General features: G+C 41.1%; 1 protein-coding gene across 5 annotated transcripts in view; it reads left to right on the top strand.

Moving 5' to 3' along the window:
* The window catches only part of lama5 (laminin, alpha 5), a 175708-nt gene that overhangs the window by 34051 nt on the left and 120561 nt on the right, over nt 1-21096 (top strand). For all 5 annotated transcript variants that reach the window (XR_013289664.1, XM_077554166.1, XM_077554157.1 and 2 more), the window contains exons 6-10: nt 886-1056; nt 6734-6831; nt 10547-10662; nt 11060-11178; nt 11244-11334. Coding sequence is in view for 4 of the 5 variants with exons in the window: in XM_077554166.1 (XP_077410292.1) it covers nt 886-1056; nt 6734-6831; nt 10547-10662; nt 11060-11178; nt 11244-11334 (595 nt within the window). In the remaining variant the exon portion in view is untranslated. The remainder of the gene's footprint in view (nt 1-885; nt 1057-6733; nt 6832-10546; nt 10663-11059; nt 11179-11243; nt 11335-21096) is intronic.

Genomic DNA, 21096 nt, shown 5'->3' with positions numbered 1-21096 from the left:
GATACAGTGTGTAGAATATAGTGCTATCTAGTGGTGAACAAATAGAATGCAACAATTTTGAAGCACACACTACGGTGCCTCACAGACCCCACAAGCCGACCATCAATTACTACCAATTATTATTTGGAGTGAGCGAGCAAGCGAGCGACCCGGCAAGAAGGTGCTAGTGTGAACGGCGCAGGAGTGGCTAGCAAGAGAAGCAGCAAAAGCTAGCGAGAGCAAAGCAGAGGCAGACCAGCTGCGGGAGCTCAAATCACAGGACTCTGCAACGACCACCTGCAGGCCCCAGCTGTGCCTGTAATCCCTGTAAGGCATGGCGTGACCTATGTATCATAATAAGCAATTAATAGACCTACGATTATGTATATACAAAATATGTACATTGATGTGATAGAACTGATTTTTTTTTCATATTATTAAAATTAATAGTGGGCTTTTAAAATTAATGGTTTAGTAATTCACCAGTACATGTCACTAAATAATACACACTGTCCCTTTAAAACAAAATGGAAAGGATTTTTCTAGAGGCAGACTAGACAGATTATACAGTACATGGAGAGACACAACATTGTGGAGTACTTGAACGCTAATCATCGTAAAAGATGCAGACAATAATTTTTTTTCTGTAATGAAAAAACAACAACTTTTTAATTCATTTCTGAAAATTCTTATAAAGCATACTGGACGGAGCATTAGCATGGCATTGTTAAACATGGCATTGACAACATGACATAGCATTATTAACACAACATTGTGGAGCAATATATTTGAATGGTAATTTTTGTTAAAAATGACATCATTTAAAAATATATGTATTTTAATGCATATTTTTGGGCTATATTTTCATCTAATTCATTCATTCATAAAAAAAAAAATCCTTTGCAGATTGTGGTGTCACTGGTGAATGGTCGTCCTGGAGCGATGAACTTCTCCTACTCCCCTCTGCTACGCGACTTCACCAAGGCCACCAACATCCGTCTGCGCTTTCTGCGCACCAACACACTCCTCGGACACTTGATGGGAAAAGCCCTGCGAGATCCCACTGTCACGCGACGGGTATGGACACCGGTCGCTAGTGGCTAGCACGACGCGCTAACCTAGGAGTCTGAACGTTCACTTGGTGGTTCTTCTCCGTAAACGTCATACACAGATGCACTCAAGCACAGCACAGCAGTCACACAAGATCCAAAACAGTCTCTTGTCCACAAAAAGCTTTTCCATAGCGCATCAACTATCATGACACTTAAGCACTCGATGATTCCACTTTGCCATCTTCAGCTAAGCTAACTGGCACAACTACAGTGCACTTTCGCATACTTGTGGTTTCGCACCCACAGATGCACCTGCATTATTATTATTTTAAATAGTCGAGTATGAAATTGTTGGGATGATAATCTGCACCTCCAAATCTGAGAGCATGGTCCTGAGGCGGAAAAGGGTGGTGTGCTCTTTCCATGTCTGGTATGAGATTTTGCCTCCAATGGAGGAGTATTTTGTATTTATTTTATCTTGTTCATGATTGGGCGGAAGGATGGAGCAGGAGAACAGTGCAGTGTCTCTGAATTGGTCTGTCGTTAGGGATGGGTATCATGCTCTCTCTCAAAAAAAAGGGATTGGTATAAATTTTAGCGATACTACCACTCCTAACGATACTTTTTTATCTATTTGGTGCCTTATTGGTATTTTTATCTGTACTTTTTTTTTTACAAAAACAAACTTAAAAAAATATATAAATCAATGTCTTGCAACGGCAACAATAATGTAAAATAAATATATACAAAGGTTTACAGAAAAATAGATGTTTTAAACAAATTATGATGTTAAATATTTAAACAATTAAGCGCAAAAGGAAATAATGGTGTAAAGCAACAAGAACAGTGCATAAGTTGGGCAAAAGCAATTCTTTTGGAGAAAGATCAGCATGGTTACCGTGCGGGGCGTGGGGTCAGCCATCGAAAGCTTATCACTTAAACTGCGAGTTTTGCACTTCAGCTACTTGTTGTTATTGCTGTCGTCCAATGAAAAGTCTTTGGGGAAATGACAGAATCCCTCCATTCCTCTTCGGGCATGACTAATCAACCCATGACTCACCAAACCTATACATTAGTGTAACTATTGGATCGACCGTCAATCAATTACTTAGGCCTGGACAATGAGACTTAATGTTAACGGCTGTTTGGTTGAGCTGAGCAGAATTTAAACGGTCGGATGCAAGGGTAGCAATAAGGCTAACCCAACACATTCCAACACATAAGTATAAATACTTTAAATGGCATGATAGGCGTTTTTATATAATAGTACATATCATGTCGTAATATGATGGCAGAGCGCTACACAAGCCTGCCATCGTGGGACGAGACGTCTCATCTGCGATCATCATCTTCATTTTATTGAAGTTAGAAACGAAAATACTGAGGTAAAAGGTGCAAAATAACATTCATATAGTAATAATAATAAATCAAAAGTAAATGTGAATAATTTCCCCAAGACCGTTAAGAGAACCGTTAAAGGGTGGAGCTTATCGATACGCCCGTTTTGAAAAATGCAGCCCAGTGATCGGTTATCCATCCCTATCTCTCGTGGTGAAAAAGGATCTGAGCCAGAAGGGAGAAGCTCTAGATTTACCGGTAGATTTACGTTCCAACCCTCACGTGCTGTTGGTCATGACCGAAAGAAAAGATCCCGGATACAAGCGGTTGAAATTAGTTTCCTCCGCAGAGTGTCATGGCTCTACCTTAGAGATATGGTGAGAAACTCTGTCATCTGGGAGGAACTCTAAGTCAAGCCGCTGATCCTGCGCATGGAGAGTAGCCAGATGAGTTGGCTCGGGCATCTGGGAAGTATGCCTTCTTGACGCTGAACTAGTGGGGTGTTCCCACCACTGGCACATCCCATTATCATGATCCATGACACGTGGGAGATATTATGTCTCCCGGTTGGCTTGGGAATGCCTTGGGAGTCCCCCGGAAGAGCTGGATGAAGTGGCTGGGGTGAAAGAAGGAAGTCTGGGCTTCTGTTTTTTACAAAACACTAGACATCAGATCACATTCTTTTTATCTCACACTTGCAACACACACTTGGCAAACTTCATGATGAACAATAACCATAACCAACCTTAATATGAAACAAAGTGGAGGGGGAAAAACAGATACAAGACAAGTGTATCGTTGAGTTCTAAAAAAGGAAATCACTTCCTACCTTAGTGGGAGACCGGACTTTGGAAGGAGGCAGCTAGCTTCTCCTAATCAGGAGTATAGGTGCTGGTTGCAAGGCGTCGGCAGGCAACAAGGTGGTCATCAGTCATTGAGGCATTGAAGAGAGGCAGTTTTATCTCACCAACAAATCCCAAGAAAATGTTTTAAATATCTTCACCTCTGGTGTGTCTTTTTAATGGCAAAACAATGAGTAGCTCTTCCTTGATGCTCATGTCTTTGAAAAGCATCCTGGTGAAAACACATAATTGTGCCACATCCACCATATCGACTCGTCAAATTGAAGGGAAAAGCACACACACCTGTCAATATCCTTCCTCAGTGCTCCTGTATATCCACGGCCATTTTTTCATATATATACTGTATATATATATTTATATTTATATATATATTATATTAATATATATATTCTATATATATATATATATATACAGTATATATATGTGTGTACATATATATATATATATATATATATATATATATGTGTATATCTATGTATGTATATATGTATACATATGTATATATGTATGTGTAGATATATATATATATGTATATATATATATATATATATATATATATTTATATATATAAATGTATGTATATATATGTATATGTATGTATGTATATATATATATATATATATTAGGGGTGTTAAAAAATCGATTCGGCAATATATAGCGATCTTGCTGTGCACAATTCTCGAATCGATTCTATATGCGGCTGAAACGATTTTTAAACATCAATTTTTTTATGGAAATATTCAACAAAACGTCTTACTTAAGGTTAGGGTTCACACATTAAGCATGGAAGAATGTTCTATTAATGGAACATTAAGCCTTAATATTTTATTTCAGGGCTGTTCAAACATGAAACAGACTGCAACCTGTTTGTTAAATACAGTAGCTCAGTTATAAGCCTGAAGTTTCAGATAAATACATTTTCATACAAATCTTACAGTGTACATGTACAAGTTTACTGATTATTATTTTCAAAATTTGAGTAAAAAAAGAAAAAATCTCAAAAATCAATTTATAGATTTGTATCGAGATTAATCGGCATCGAATCGAATCGTGACCTATGAATCGTGATACGGATCGAATCGCCAGGTACTACGCAATTCACACCCGGTATATATATATATATATATATATATATATATATATATATATATATATATATATATATATATATATATATATATATATATATATATATATATATATAAAACCATTGAACCTTTTAAAATAAGTGTTTAAGGCTTATTTTAAGATTTAATTGACTTGTTTTGTTGCTTAGAATTTGTTTGTAAATCTTATTTTAAGATAAATATAGCTGCAATTGGCTGGCAACCAGTTCAGGGTGTACCCCGCCTACAGCCCGAAGCCAGCTGGGAAAGGCTCCAGCGCCCCCCGCGACCCTTGTGAGGACAAGCGGTTAAGAAGATGGATGGATGGAAGATAAATATAGATCGAAACATTTGTCTTATTTCAAGAAATCTAAGTAAGTAAAATTATCTTGCTGCACGGACAGATAATTTCACTAGTTTCAAGTAATTCTCCCTTGAAATAAGTGTTTATATCTAATATTAAGACCCTGCGTTTTTGCAGTGTACAAAAAATAAATTATAATAAAAATAATAAAATAACACAAGCAAACGTTCTCTTTGGTAGTTGGCCGTTCTACACTGACTCGACCAGCCACGTAACAGTTAAAAGTATATGAACGAACTAGGTTTAGTTGTGTGCTTTCTTATTTATGAGTGCTTGTGAACGTGGGAAGGGAGGGAGGGGGAACGCAGGCGTTTGTGCGTTTACAATAAAGAAAGTAAGATCACCAACCAACGTTTGCTGTTAACATACTTGATAAACGTTACAATACTGTATAAAGAAAAATAGATTAATTACCTCATCGCTATACATCATTCACACAGCCACTGCAAACAGAAATGTATTTCAGTCCGACTCCAGGCTACCGGGAGATGAGAATTTCATGACGCTATGCACTAGTCCTTATGGCAAATGTGGTCTTCTTTCAAGGCAAAACACTACTGCGTTCCAAGCAGACCAGGATAAAATCATTCATGCTTTTATCTCCAGTAGACATTACTATTCTTATGGTCTTCTGACTGGACTCCCTCAAAATCGCTAGTCTAGGCTCAGGTCAGGCATAAAATAAAATTTAAAGCTCCCCTATGTAGCAATTTGCCTAAAAATATACAATATCCTTTTTATTTGACAATTTATGACTCAAACATCTTCTAGGGAAGTCCGGGCTTCCCTCCTAGAGCTGCTGCCCACGCGACCCGACCCTGGAGAAGCGGTAGAAGATGGATGGATGGATGGATAGACATCTTCTAATTAGCAGATTAACGCCTTAGTTGTTCACAGTTGGTACTCCTGTAAGATTCTGGCCAATAGTTTTCAGACTAGATTTGGGTTCGAATTTTCCACCCTCGGCCTGCGGATCTGACATCATGTGCACATTGTGTAGGTAAGAAGGGAGTGTGTAGTTTCATTTTATGGCCACAGGTGGCAGTAGCGATTCGAAATTCAATTTTGGGCAACTTTAAAGTTCTGCTACTGGTCTATAAAACACTAAATGGTCCGGGTCCTGAATACGTTCAAGAAATCCTAACGGAATATAACCAATTAAGGCTCTGAGCTCCGCAAACTTGGGTCAAATAGTGCCTAGATATCTAAGCAAACATGATGAATCAGCATTTAGCTGTAATGTTGCACACACATGGAATAAATTGCCAACATAATTGAAGTCAGGCCCAAGTGTGAATGTTTTTTAGTCAGGGTTAAAGGTTGCTTTTTTCCCTCATGTACTTTTAAGACTATAAATTAGCTAAAACAAGATTTCTTATGCTTAGCATTTTCCATTAAAAAAAAACAATGTTGTCTGTATCTTCCCTGTTAAACGTTAATTCATACTAGTTTTAACGTCTATAGAATAAAAAGTAATGCACACACGCTTGACAAACCTGATGGTGTAGTGCTTGTGGATGCACATAGTATTGTACCTGTATTCTCTGTTTTTAGCACTCTGCTTATATCTCACTCTCAGCTCTCATTCTACGGGTCTGTCTCTCTTTCCTGCTCTTTGTCCCTAAAAAGCAGTATCTCACAAGTCCTCTGGATCTTTTTTTTGTGGCACTCTCAACTTATGATTAGCTTATCTTCAGCTCTCTTACAACGCTCTGGCTATGCCTCAGTATCTGCTCCATTGTCACATTTCCTTGGACCAGTGCATAAATAACATTTATATAATAAGATACTGTTGTGGGCTTGCTTGGTTTTATGGTGTGGTAAGGGAAACCAGAAGCGAGTTGAATGTGCCCCTTTGACAAAACCCATGGCTCTGGCAGGCCCCCTCTCATTAAAATTCGTCTGTAAACCTACCACTGGTTCTTACTTGAATGTACTTTTGTACGGTATGGTACTGTTGCTAATGGATCGTTGGTTCTCACCCGATGTCTTTGTGTGTGTGTGTTTTCGTGTGTGTGCCCATGCGTGCAGTACTACTACAGTATTAAGGACATAAGCATTGGTGGACGCTGTGTGTGTAACGGACATGCTGAAGCATGTAGCGCTCAGGAGCTCAACGACCCTTACAAGTAAGTGAACAAAAACACAAAGCACAAATTGCTGATCAAACTAAACTCTGGGCAAACATTTTTAGATGGAAGGCCTTTATTTGGGATAATAATTAACTCATTCACTCCCAGCCATTTTTACTGAAGTAACCCTCTTTGCTCCCGGTTTTACTGGATTTAAACTGATTTTGCAAGGCCCACAGAATATTGTGTTCCATTGCTATAAAAACATGGAACCTATTAAAAGAAAGAGTATATTTGTATCTGTTTCCGCTGTGCAGCAATTAGCATTAGAATATAGCTAAGTTTCATCATTATTCACATTCCTGTTAAAAACACTGGCAAAAAGAGGTTGTTGCAACATCTCTTATACTCTGCTGCCACCTGATGGCCGTTTTTTTGGAATAACTGCCATTCCTTTAAGCCGCCTATTCATGTCAGCTGCATCAAAGTCTTATGTTTGTTCTTACATAAAAAAATACATAAAAAACGTATAATTATGTTTTTGGGAGTGAAGGAAAAAGTATTTAAAAAAAACAAACGTATTTACACATTTTTGGGTTTGAATGAATTAAACATTCATTATATTCAATTAAACACTATTCACCACAGGATTGGGAATTATCCACAACACACACGCAGCTGGGTTTTTATACAAAATGGGGACATCTCATTGACGTAATGCATTTCATAGCCCCTTACCCTAACCCCAACCATAAAAAATTATTGCCTACCCCCTCCTTACCCTAACCTCAACCTAGTGTTAATTTCGTCAACAAAAAAACAAACAAATAATTTCGGCAACATACATTTTTCACCGCACTAAAACTAGACTAGACTAAAACCCTCATTAATAAACAATAACTAGGACTAAATCAGTATGCATTTTTGTCGACTTATGAAAACGAGTACTTCACTTAATAAAAACTGGACTAGAACCTATGGACATTTTAGTCCATGAACAAAAACTTGACGAAAATTAAATGATTGTGTAAAATCTTATCTCTGCTAATCTGTCACTGTGACAGCCTGAGTCATGTGACACACAGTGGCACACACCCTTTCAAATCTGCAGCTAGTGAGTGCAAAATGCAAAAACACCTGGGACAGACAGGACCCTAACCCTTCATGGTGAAAGGTTAAAAAAGAAAAAAGTTAAAAAGTAAATTATAGTTATAGTGTAACATTAATCCAACAGCTATTACGTTCCAACAATAATATTAATCCGACCGCTAACTAATGCTGGCTAATTTACTTGCTTGTAGCATGGAGCCATAGTAGCCACTGTAATTGTGTGTGAAGTTGTTTTTCATCAAAAAAGAGAGAAAATTTTATGCAAAGTAGTTTTAGATCTGAAATGTTCAACATTATATGCTGACAAAAAATATATATAGGGGTAAAATGTCCTGACTTAAACTAGACTAAAATGTTGACAGTTTTTGTTGACTAAAACTAGACACATAAAATTATGTTTTCTTGGACTAAAATAAAGACTAAAATGCTAGATTTATAGTCGACTAAAAATAGACTAAATAAAAAAGGGATGAGGTTGACTAACTATGTTAAAAACTAACAACCGTGATTAAAACTGGACTAAAACTGAGACTAAATTTGAAAATGGCTGCCAAAATTAACACTACCTCAACCATAACTCAATTCAAACTAATCTCTAAAACCAAGTCTTGACCCTCAAAAAGATGTCTGAACAATATGGGGATCTCCAAAATGTCTCCATTTGTAGGTGAGGTTCCCACTTGTCTGTGAAAAGTCAGAATGTTGTCCCCATTTTGTAGCATATAAATGACCTCTGTCTGTCTACTTGCCTGTTGTGCGTTGCCACTTTCACCAGCAACAACACTCACGTGTGTGTTACTCATAAGTTGGAGGGGCGGAGCAGTGGTTAGGCTGAGACAATGCACGGGGTAAAGGTTTGACGTATGAAGGGATTCAAAGGAATTTCCTTTTAAAACAAAGTGCCTTTAAACCTGCGAGCAGCACCCTCACGGGAGTGCCAAGGGTGCTGGCCAGAGGAGCAGATTTATTGCATATGTATTTTCCATTTGTCTAGTACACACGTTGACAAAAATGTTGGTACCCCCTCTGTTAATTCAAGAATAATAATAAAAGAAAGAAAAAGAAAAATAATAATAACAAATGGTAATAACAAATGAACATTTTATGAAAATCAGACGTTGCTTTTGAATAGTGGTTCAATAGAATTGCTTTAAAGAACAAACAGGACTGGACAATAATAATGGTAAAATTGTAGCACAACGTTTTGAAGAAATTAATGCAATTAATTGTTTTTGTAACTTTCTATGAGATTTTCTGCATTTCTCAGCACTAGAGGTTTTGGCCCACTCTTCATGACTTTATGAGCAAATTGCTCCAGTTGTCTCATGACTGAAGGGTGCTTTCTCTGGATGGCATGTTTCTACACAGCAAAAATTGGAGAGTTAAATTTGTGGGAGTACATTTTAACCCCTTAGTGTATTTTTTATCTTTTCAGAGTTAAATGGTGTGTATTGACGGTGTTATTTCACAGAATTTATCACCTATTCCACAGAGTGTTAGATTGGCTCCACCTTTCACCTGCCTTTCTTATCATTGGGAAATACTGACAGTCCTGACAGACAAAAGGAGTTTGGGGCCATGGATTTATTTTCAGTCTGACTGTGGTCAATATTAACATAGCCTACTTCAAATGCTCTCTTCAAAAGAGGTGTTGGATTAAAGTTGAAAATCGTCATTACATCGGCCGTCATTGACACATAAGCACCTTTCAGCGAGCGCGAGTGCCCTTCCTTATTTTCGCAGAGTACTTTATGAAATGAGGCAAAGCCTCGAAAAAAAAATCTGTCTCCGTGTACTTTTTCGGGGGCTTTGCCTAAAAAAAAAAAAGGCACGGCCTAAAATGCGGAAGCTTGACAGAACCCACAATTTCTGCAAAGCATCCGTGTATCTTTTTCGAGGATTCGCTATAAAAAAAACAACAAAAAGCATTTGCTGACTGCGTTACGGACCACATTACAGGTTAAACGCCTTTAACACAATGTGGCTGGATAGCTTGACCCACATGTATTAGCTGCCCTACTGTATAATAATGTACTACGCAGCCGAGACGTGCACATTGCTTATTAGTCTGTTATTTGTTTTTCCAGTTTTTTTAGCTGGTCTATTTTTTGGTTGTGTCTTTTAGTTTTTTTGGTTTGTTCTCTCCTTTCTCTCTGTCCTCTCACAAACCTTATTCTTTTCAGTTGCATTTCCAGTAATTATCACAGAGTAAACAACCATAGAGGGAGTATTTCATACACCACTGTTACACAGAAAAAATATTCCAACATACAGTAAAAAGGCATAAAGGTTCAGCGTAAACATACAGAACAGGACAGAAAAAAAACATCACCCCAGTTTAACTTACAGTTCAGTGTGTGTGTGTGTGTGTGGGAGGGGGGGTCTTGTTTTTGTTACAGAGTGGGACCAACATTTCGGGATTTCACAGAGTTGTGGGGCCCACCCGTCCATGTTTAGTTCAGACCTCTTTTTGAGGGTAGAGACTTGGTTTTAGAGTTTAGGTTTGAATTGGGTTATGGTTGAGGTTAGGGTTAGGAATAGGGGTAGGCAATCATTTTTGATGGTTGGGGTTAGGGGAAGGAGCTAGGAAATGCATTATGTCAATGAGATGGCCCCACAAAGATAGTAAAACAAACTTGTGTGTGTGTGTGCGCGCACGCAGGCTGCAGTGCGACTGTCAGCACAACACCTGCGGTGAATCATGTGACCAGTGTTGCCCCGGACACCACCAGTTGCCATGGAAACCGGCCACCACTTTCAGTGCCAATGAGTGTGAACGTGAGTGTTGTGCTTCATATATTCTGCTTTCTCCACGTGAGATTTTTGACTCCACCGTCCGACACTTTTAAGAACATATGCACACACACAAAAGAGTAACAAGAATTTCTCAAGTGTAGTCCTTCCTTTAATTCTAAGTATACAAATTAATCTGGTGATGTTTGAAGTCACTTTTTAACATTTGTAAACAAAGCTAAGTACTAGCAATTGTAACAAAAAGAAAGAAAAAAAGCACATGTAAAAGAACAAATAAGTGTGCATCTCAGACAGCAGGGAGCATTTAGCCTCACAACGATATTTATTTTACTCGTTTCCACCAGAATTTGCATGTACACTGATGAGGCTGTTGTGAAGGCCACCACTGTGAGTTCATAAAATATGTTGTCAATCTTCCCAGCATGCAACTGTCACCGCCACTCCTTTGACTGCTTCTACGACACTGACGTGGCTAAGCGGCGCGGCAGCCTTGATGTCCATGGAAAGTATAGAGGAGGCGGAGTCTGCCTCAACTGTCAGGTAGGCAATGCATTACCGCACACTGAATTTTCTTGTTATTGTTTCCAACATTGGTTCTCTCATAGCATCATACCACTGGTGTCAATTGTGAGCGCTGTGCCCTTGGCTACTACAAAGCACCGGACACATCCCTCGATTCACCACTAGCCTGCGCACGTAAGTCTCATGGTCATTTTAACTGAAGCAACCCCCTTCGCTCTTGACTGTTTTACTGGGTTTTGACTGATTTTTCCAGGCCCACCGAATATTGTGTTCTATTGCTATAAAAACATGGAACATACGAAAAGAAAGATTAGAGTCTCTTCTTTCATAAAGAAAGTATATTTTTATCTGTTTCCGTTTTGCAGCAATTAGCATTAGAATATAACTTTTTTTTTTTTCTCTCTTTTCTGGGAGATCTCAGTATTGATCATTTGACATGTCATCATCATTGTTCTCCCTTTTTTTTTTTTTTTTGTATGTGTGTTTGTGCGTGTGTGTATGCGTGCGTGTGTGTGTGCGTGCGTGCGTGCGTGCGTGAGAAAGAAAAAAAAAAAAAGAATTCCCATACCGTTCACCCAAACCGAACACCCCAAAATCCAGCAAGAGTCGCGGGGCCGCCAGGAGACCCGAAGGGGGACCAAAGAAAAGAAAGAAAAGCGAAGCCCTGCACCGACCAGACACCACCCACCGGGCCACTAACCTTCACCAACCCCAGAGACATCTAAACTCCAACAAATCAGGGAAACCTCAAGGGCCCAAAGGAGAAACTGAGGAAAGGTAGAAAGGACAGACGAAGCAGAGTGAGATCCACAGACACCAGCCTCCACCGAATCAATGACCTGAGGGAGAAACAAATTGTGTCTGAGTCTCGATAGATGCTGGTGTGGTGGATCTAGCATGCATGAAAATCTCCACCAAAGAGGGGAGCCGTCGACCCCCGCCAGGACAGAGCAAGCGCAACACCTCAGGGCCCCCCAGGCCGCGGCCGCGCCAAAGGACGACCCCCGGGCCCCGCAGGGGCCACCGGCCGGAGAGCAAACCCCGGAGCAGGAGCGCCCCCCACCCCAACGCGGCCCGCGCCCCCAACCCAATGCAGCAGGACGGGGCACTGCAGGCCCACCAGGCACCCCACCGGCCCACAACCCCCGCTCCCCCCACGACCGATATCCCCCCCTGCTCCGATCCACCCGCCCCTCAGGCATGTCAATGAGCGTATGTGGTGCATTAAAATAAATTAATGGGGGGGGGGGTGCACACGGACAGGCGACCGCAGCACTGCTCCATACTGTGGTCTGCCCCAACCGATATACCCCCCCCCCCCCCCAGTTGTGTGGTGCATTAAAATTTGGAGGGGAGCTGCAGGGCGGAGACGGTGTCTCCACCCCACCCCACTCCCCCCCAAAGTGTGTTATGTGCCCTAAAATGTATTGTGCAAAACTAGTGCAGTGAGTTAAGAGGAGCGACCAGCTGGGCCCCCCCCAACCGGGCGGTGGGGGGGAGGCGCACCCGCCCACCAAACACCCACCCACCCCACCGGGACCCCGGCGGGGCTCGCCCCCCGGATACCGGGGCCCGCCCGAAGTGCCCGGAGGCCCACCGGAGCGGGGCGGGCACAACACCAATCCCGCCCACTCCCCCGGCCCCCGGATCGCCGAGACCCGGGCCACGGATGGAACCCCCGGCCTAGGGGAGGGGGAGGAGGGCGGACAGGGGAGGGGGAGGGGACGGGGGAAGGAGACGACAGGAAGGGCAGGAGGCAGCGGCAGGGCCGCAGAGAGAGGGGGAGAGGAGGAGGAAGGGCGACGAGGGAGAAGGGACAGGGAGGCGGAGGACGGGCGGGGAGAGGTGAAGAGGGAGAGGAAGCAAGGGGGAGGAAGGGGGAGGGGAGAGGGAACCACGGGGCACCCCGGCGGCCCACAGGCCCCGACCCGCGTCGCCGGACCCAGAGCGACGGACCACGCCGGGGCGGCGCCGCCCCGGACACCAGGGAGAGCCCCGCAACACAGCACCCCCCACGAGACCCAGGGAACGACCAAGACGCAGCCGCCACCCAGCAGCCAACAGAGGGGCAGACCCGCATGCAGGGCATGCAGTGAATCCGAATATTAGCCCTTAGTGCCCATTGGAGGTGAATCTGCTCGATCCTGTTGGCAGCAACTGGGTTCCTGACTATAAAAATACAACCATTAGTTACAAACTGTCAAATGCAGAGACATCAATGTAAGTTATCGCGATGTGGTGGCTCTCGCTAACAGGCAGAATTAAATAACCAGAATTAGGTTAAAATATTCTATATACGTAGACCATATTTCTATGAATTTTGATATTTGTTTTTTATTTGAGGCCGATATTTTTTCCATTAAAATGTGATTTATGAGGAGGTTAGACCATTGGTCGATATTCAGAGTTTGTTTATTTTTCCAGTTAACAAGAATTGTTTTTTTAGCGATAGTAAGGGCTACAAGTGTAGATTGAAATTGTTTATGTGGTAAGTCAGTTGTTGTTAGGTCACCTAGCAAACACAAGTTTGGAGATAAAGGTATCCTATAGTCCAAGATAGCGGAAAGTTTTTCTAAGACTTTAGTCCAGAAATACATAACCGGAGTGCATAACCATAAAGCATGAAAATAAGTGTCTGTAGTGTTTTGTAAACACTGGAGACAAATGTCGGAGTCGGAGAGCCCCATTTTCTTCATCATATATTGAGTAATGTATGTTCTATGGATAATTTTGTATTGGATAAGTTGTAAATTTGTGTGTTTTGTCATTTTAAATGCATTTTCACAAACTTGAATCCAAAAGTCAGATTCCGGAGCTATAGACAAGTCTGTCTCCCATTTTAAGATGGGTAAAGACATTTTATCTGTATATGAAAGTAACTTATATATTTTTGAAAGTTTTTTTGTTGTTGTCGGAGAAAGCTTGGTAATATCTTTAGCTAAGCCAGGCGGTTGGAGCGTACCCTGAAGTGTTGGAATTTGTTTCTTTATCATATTTTTAACTTGCAGATAATGTAAAAAATTTCCGTTTGTTATTTTGTATTTTTGGAGCAAAGATGTATATGATATAAACATATTATCTGAGAAGAGATGGTGAAGATGTGTGATTCCTTTCTGCTCCCACACACCTAAATAAAACGTTTGGTTGTTAATTCGAAAGTCAGGGTTATGCCATAGGGGAGAAAGCCCACAGGGCTCCACTTGGGCTTTTGTAATTTCTAATGCCTTCCACCAAGCAGTCAGGGTGGCGGAAATCATTGGGTTTTTAAAACAATTATGTCGCTTAATCGATGTTGTAATAAAGAGTAAATCTAGAAGTCTGAGGTTATTACAATCCTTCTGTTCTAGTTCCAGCCAACAGTTAGTATCTCTGTTGGGTTGTGCCCATAGAACGATATATTGTAGCTGGTTAGCTATATAGTAGTACATAAAATTTGGTGCCTCTAGACCACCTTTGGATTTACTTTTCTGAAGAGTAGATAGACTAATCTTTGCTTTTTTTTTTTCCAGCAAAATTTTGTAACGGCTGAGTCCAACAACTGGAACCATTTAGCCGTAGGTTTAAATGGAATCATTGAGAAAAAATAGTTTATTTTAGGTAAAATTTTCATTTTAACGGTGGCTTTTTCGTCCTATTAAAGAAATAGGAAGATTATTCCAGCGTTCCAAGTCACTATGAATGTTATCCAGAAGTGGAGAAAAGTTTAAATGAATTAAATCAGTTAATTTAGGTGAGATTTTTATGCCTAAGTATTTTAAATTACCTATAGGAAATGAGTAATGTGGGTCCTGGCTTGCAGGGTTCCATGAATTTTCTGTAATAGGTAGAAGTGTTGATTTTGTCCAGTTAATAGAATAATCTGACAACTGTGAGAATTTAGTTATTAAGTTAAATACTTCCCCTAACGAAATCGCCGGGTTTTCTAAATAAAGTAAAATATCATCGGCATATAGATTAATTTTATGTTCTGTTACCCCAGAGTGAATTCCTTGAATCCTTCTTTCCTGGCGTATGGCTATTGCAAGTGGCTCGATAAATATTGCAAATAATAAAGGGGATAATGGGCATCCCTGTCTTGTGCCTCTCTGTAAAATAAAGCTCTTAGATATAATCCCGTTAGTAGTAACTGTAGCTTTGGGAGAATCATATAATACTGACACCCAGTGGATAAATGATTTCCCAAAGCCAAATTTATTTAAAACAGCAAAGAGGAAGGACCAGTTAACTTTGTCGAAAGCTTTTTCTGCATCCAACGATATAATAACTGCCTTCTTATCATGCCGCTGTGACATGCTAATAAGGTTAAAGAGCCTCCTAATATTATTAGTAGAGTGACAATCTTTAATAAAGCCTGTTTGGTCGCTATGAATAATTGTCGAGATTACTGTTTCTAGTCTAGATGTGAAAGCCTTAGTAATAATTTTGATATCAGTGTTAATTTGTGAAATCGGACGGTAACTTGATGGAAGGGTGGGGTCTTTTTCTGGCTTTAATAAAAGTTTAATTGCTGCTGTATTCATGTGTGGACGTATGTAACCATTAGTTTTAATTTCTGTTACTACTCTTAAGAATAGCGGAGCAAGCATTAACCAGTAGTGCTTAAAAAATATAGCCGGATAACCATCTGGGCCAGGTGCCTTGCCATTAGGCATACTATCTAGAGCACTGCACAACTCGTTTATAGTAAGTGGCGCTTCTAACATATCTTTATATTCAGTAGTTAACTGAGGCATATTTAAGCTACTGAGGAATGCCTCAATATGCTCAGGGTTAGGTTTGTTAGTTTCTGAGTATAGGTTGCGATAATAGTTATAAAAAATTTGATTAATTTCTTCTGGTGAATGTGTACATTCACCAGTTGTCCCTTTAATAGCTGTTATAAGAGATTTTTTCCGATTGCGTTGAAGTTGGTTTGCAAGAAATTTACCTGATTTGTTATTATATTCAAAGTTGTTGTATCTCAATTGTTGTATTATAAACTCTGTCTTTTTAGTTAGCATATCGTCTAACTGTATTTTTGTATTTTGTAAGTCAGTCCATATTTGGTCATTTGGGTTTATTGCGTACTCATCCGTCAGTTGTTTAATTTTATCTTCCAAGTCATTTTCAAATTTTTGATCCTGTTTCTTTTTATAAGATGAATATGATATAATTTTACCTCTAATTACTGCTTTCCCAGCTTCCCAGAGAAGAGATGGCGATAGGCCTGGAGAGTCATTTATTTCCAAAAAGTCTGCCCACTCTTTCCTTATAATTTTATCAAACTCTGCATCGTTTAGCAGTGAGATGTTAAAAGGCCATGTTGGTGGTGGTTTAAAGGTATAATCAACTTGTAGGGAAAGTGAGACTGGTGCATGGTCGCTAATAATAATAGGATGTATTTTTGTAACAGTTTTATCAGCAATAGAGTTATTTGTAAGAAAATAATCAATTCTTGAAAAAGACCGGTGTACAGCGGAAAATAAGGTAAATTCCTTCTTATTTGGGTTTTTAAGTCTCCAGCTGTCGACGAGGCCAAAATCATCCATATATTCCCCTATTACTTTAGTAGATTGTAATCGCCTTATACATGTTGTGTTATTAGAACGGTCTATTAATGGATTTAAGACTGTGTTAAAGTCTCCTCCAATAATAATAGTAGAGTTCGCTGCTAAATCAAACAGCTGAGAGAAAAAATCATGGAAAAAGGCCGGATCATCATTATTAGGGGCATATAAATTGCCAAATGTATATATTTTATTAAATATAGTTACCTGAATAATAATGTATCGGCCCTCTGGGTCTGTTATTATATTATTTAGAGTAAAGAGTAAATTCTTATGTCTTTACGTCTCTCTCTTTGTCTGCTGTTATAAGGGGCAGAGTATGCTTGGCTAAATTTTTTATCAATAAGTAATTTTTCTTCAGATTTTTGTAGGTGGGTTTCTTGCAGGAGGCAAATATCTGCTTTTAATTTTAAGAGATGGTCTAAAGTTTTTATTCTTTTTGCCTGTGAGCGAGCGCCACAAACATTCCAGGAAACCAGAACTAATTTATGCATACAAACAATATAGGCTCAGTCCTGTGTAAATATCTGCATAGGCCATTTGTCAATACTGGCATGTTATAGGATAGAATCAAAGTAGTTAGGTGATTTATATAATTTGTGTAAAATATAAGGAAATGTGTAAGTAAATATAACAGTGAAAAAACGGGTAAGGATGTGAAAGTGAAGGAAGTTAGTGGGGAGTTAAACAACATTATAATACACCAGTAACTGGTAACCCAAGCGAGATTTTTTTTTTTTGTTTAAATCTACTTTTAGATATAGTTATGTATTATTATTATATTTATAATATAGCGTAAACATAATGAGTATTCATATTTTAGGTTTTATAACCACATATACATTATATGTATATGTATACATCTAATAATCAAACAAAGTTTAGTTCCATCGATGCTAATTAGAACAGGCGAGTGGAGTTGGGGTTCCGGAATAGTTGGCCATCGATGTATAGTTTATCAACGACCATCATAGTCCGTTTACCCTCCTGCCTATTTTGTTTCATTATAGGAAACAGTACCTTTCGCCGCTCATTAATCTCTCTAGGGAATTGGTCATTCATTCCAAATGAGGTCCCTTTAAGTTCCCGTCCTTTACTTTTAACAAATACTTTTTGTTTAAAATGCTCAAATTTGGCGATAATAGGACGGGGTCTGTTGCCCCTACGGGCTCCAAGCCGATGTACCCGGTGAAAGGAGATGTTATTTACCGTCTCCTGAGGAATTTTTAACGATGTCGTCATAAATTTTTTTATCTCAACCTCTGGATTGTCAGAGGTGTTCTCGGATATACCTAAGAATATTCAATTATCCTGCATGCTACGGGATTGAACATCCAGAATAGTTTCTTTTAGCATTTTATTTTCCTTTTTAATGGTTTCTAACTCGGCTGAAACAGTCACGAGTGTAGCGTGTATCTCGGCATTGTTGCGTTGGAGATCATTTATTTGTTGGCTGAGGAATTCCATACTTACCTTAAATCCTTTCACCTCCTCGCAGATTAGGGAGAGGACTAGTTAGCATAATAGAGCTAGTTCTATCTTAGCAGCAGGGCGCTGCCATGTTGGGGTGTCCCGGTCTCGCTGTAGGTCTCGCGATAATCACAGCATCTCGCGCATGCGTCTGATGTGGTCAGCATTAGAATATAACTAAGTTTTATCATTATTCACAAACCTGTTGAAAACACTGTCAAAAAGAGGTTGCTGCAACATGGCCCTGGCTGGTCTCTTATACTCTGCAGCCACCTGCAGGCCATTTTTTGTAATAACCATTGCTTTAAACAACCTCTTCAGGTCAGAAGATGCATCAAAGCCTTCTGTATGCTCGAGCATAAAAAAAACACATAAAATAACGTTATTAACTTTACGCCTTCAATTGAAATCTATTAATAATAGATGCAGTCACCAGGTTCGACAGATCACAGTGTATGTGCTATTATAATCTATTTACATTTCTCCTCCCACTTTGCCAAATAGTGTGTAAATGCCGCATCTCGCATATTCATTGAGGCAAACGTATTACCTGGATTAGGGCTATTTTATAATAATCATAATAATAATAATAATACATTTCATTTAAAAACAGCACATTTCAGAACACCCAAGGTCACTTTACAAAGCATAAAAACACAGCAAAAGTTGAGCTAAAACAATAAAAATGAAGCTATTGGAAAAGCTGTTTTAAATATGTGGATTTTGCACATTTGAAAAACGCAGTCCTAAGTGCACACCATAAGTAATTTGGGTTGTACATTTATCTGTGTGTTTTTACTGTGCGATGAGGTCCAAATGCTCCTGGTCCGGCCCATCTGTCAAAATTTCAAACCCATTGTGGCCCGCAAGTCAAAAAGTTTGCCCACCACTGGTCTATACAGTTACACTGCAAGAGCTCCCCTTGCGATTGATATAGTTGGCCGCAAATGTGACATAGGCAGTTGGAGACCCTTGCACCGCAAACCCAGTCGGGCATCTCATTGTGACCCCCTCCCTTTGTGCCACACAGAAAGGGGGATCTATTAAAATATTTTTAAGACAATTATGAGAATAATTTGTTCAATGAATTGACTTCTACAATGATTCGGAAAGGTGTCCCTGCACTGTTGTCATATTTATGGATAAAATACGATGACATCTACCACAGACGTCCGCGTTAATCGTGTGAGACCACCTGAAGCACCATTTAGACACGCTAAAATCAAATTTTTCTGTCACCAAATTGAAGATGCTTCCGCTGGAACACCCAAGAAGGCAGAGCGTGTCTGCCAAATTCACAAACCCGCTAAATTACAGATGTGCTCGTCTTTTTTTTTTTTTTTTTTTTTTGGGAGATCTCAGTATTGATCATTTGAAATGTCATCATCATTGTTCTCCCTTTTTTTTTTTTTTTTTTTTGTATGTGTGTTTGTGCGTGTGTGCGTGCGTGTGTGTGTGTGTGTGTGCGTGCGTGAGAAAAAAATAAAATAAATGAATAAGAATTCCCATACCGTTCACCTAAACCGAACACTTCAAAATCCAGCCAGAGTCGCGGGGCCGTCAGGAGACCCGAAGGGGGACCAAAGAAAAGAAAGAAAAGCGAAGCCCAGCACCGACCAGACACCACCCACCGGACCACTAACCTTCACCATCCCCAGAGACATCCAAACTCCAACAAATCAGGGAAACCTCAAGGGCCCAAAGGAGAAACTGAGGAAAAGGTAGAAAGGACAGACGAAGCAGAGTGAGATCCACAGACACCAGCCTCCACCGAATCAATGACCTGAGGGAGAAACAAATTGTGTCTGAGTCTCGATAGATGCTGGTGTGGTGGATCTAGCATGCATGAAAATCTCCACCAAAGAGGGGAGCCGTCGACCCCTGCCAGGACAGAGCAAGCGCAACACCTCAGGGCCCCCCAGGCCGCGGCCGCGCCAAAGGACGACCCCCGGGCCCCGCAGAGGCCACCGGCCGGAGAGCAAACCCCGGAGCAGGAGCGCCCCCCCACCCCAACGCGGCCCGCGCCCCAAACCCAACGCAGCAGGACGGGGCACTGCAGGCCCACCAGGCACCCCACCGGCCCACAACCCCCGCTCCCCCCCCCCGCCCCCCCCCACCCCCGCCACCCACCCCAACCCAGCCCCAACCGCCCCCAGGCCCCCAAATCCCAGGCGACCGCAGCACTGCTCCATACCGCGGCCGCCCCAACCGATGCCCCCCCCCCCCCCCCAGTTGTGTGGTGCATTAAAATTTGGAGGGGAGCTGCAGGGCGGAGACGGTGTCTCCACCCCACCCCACTCCCCCCCAAAGTGTGTTATGTGCCCTAAAATGTATTGTGCAAAACTAGTGCAGTGAGTTAAGAGGAGCGACCAGCTGGGCCTCCCCCAACCGGGCGGGGGGGGGGGAGGCGCACCCGCCCACCAAAAACCCCACCCACCCCACCGGGACCCCGGCGGGGCTCGCCCCCCGGATACCGGGGCCCGCCCAAAGTGCCCGGAGGCCCACCGGAGCGAGGCGGGCACAACACCAATCCCGCCCACTCCCCCGGCCTAGGGGAGGGGGAGGAGGGCGGACAGGGGAGGGGGAGGGGACGGGGGAATTACAGATGTGCTCGTCTTTATGCCAAGCGCAGTCAACTTTCTGTGACCAAATTGCCAGGTCCGCCAGGAACAATGCAACTTTGTGCACTAGCAATACAACTTTGTGCACTGAAACGTCCAGTGAAGCCTAACCTGGCCCCAAACAAGCTAGACTTGCCTCGACACCAAAATGAAAATGCCAAAATGCCCTTTTTTTTTTTTTTACCGAGCACACAGGCATCGAACTATAGGGATGTAACGATATCCAAACATCACAATACGATATCACAAGCTCACGATATGCTCATTATCACGATATTGTGGGGAGGTTGGCAATATTA

The sequence above is a fragment of the Vanacampus margaritifer genome, chromosome 1, assembly GCF_051991255.1.
Source record: "Vanacampus margaritifer isolate UIUO_Vmar chromosome 1, RoL_Vmar_1.0, whole genome shotgun sequence".
In the NCBI taxonomy this organism is placed as follows: domain Eukaryota; kingdom Metazoa; phylum Chordata; class Actinopteri; order Syngnathiformes; family Syngnathidae; genus Vanacampus; species Vanacampus margaritifer.
The sequence above is the reverse complement of the archived record's forward strand: the minus strand, read 5'-3'. Positions and strand labels throughout refer to the sequence as shown.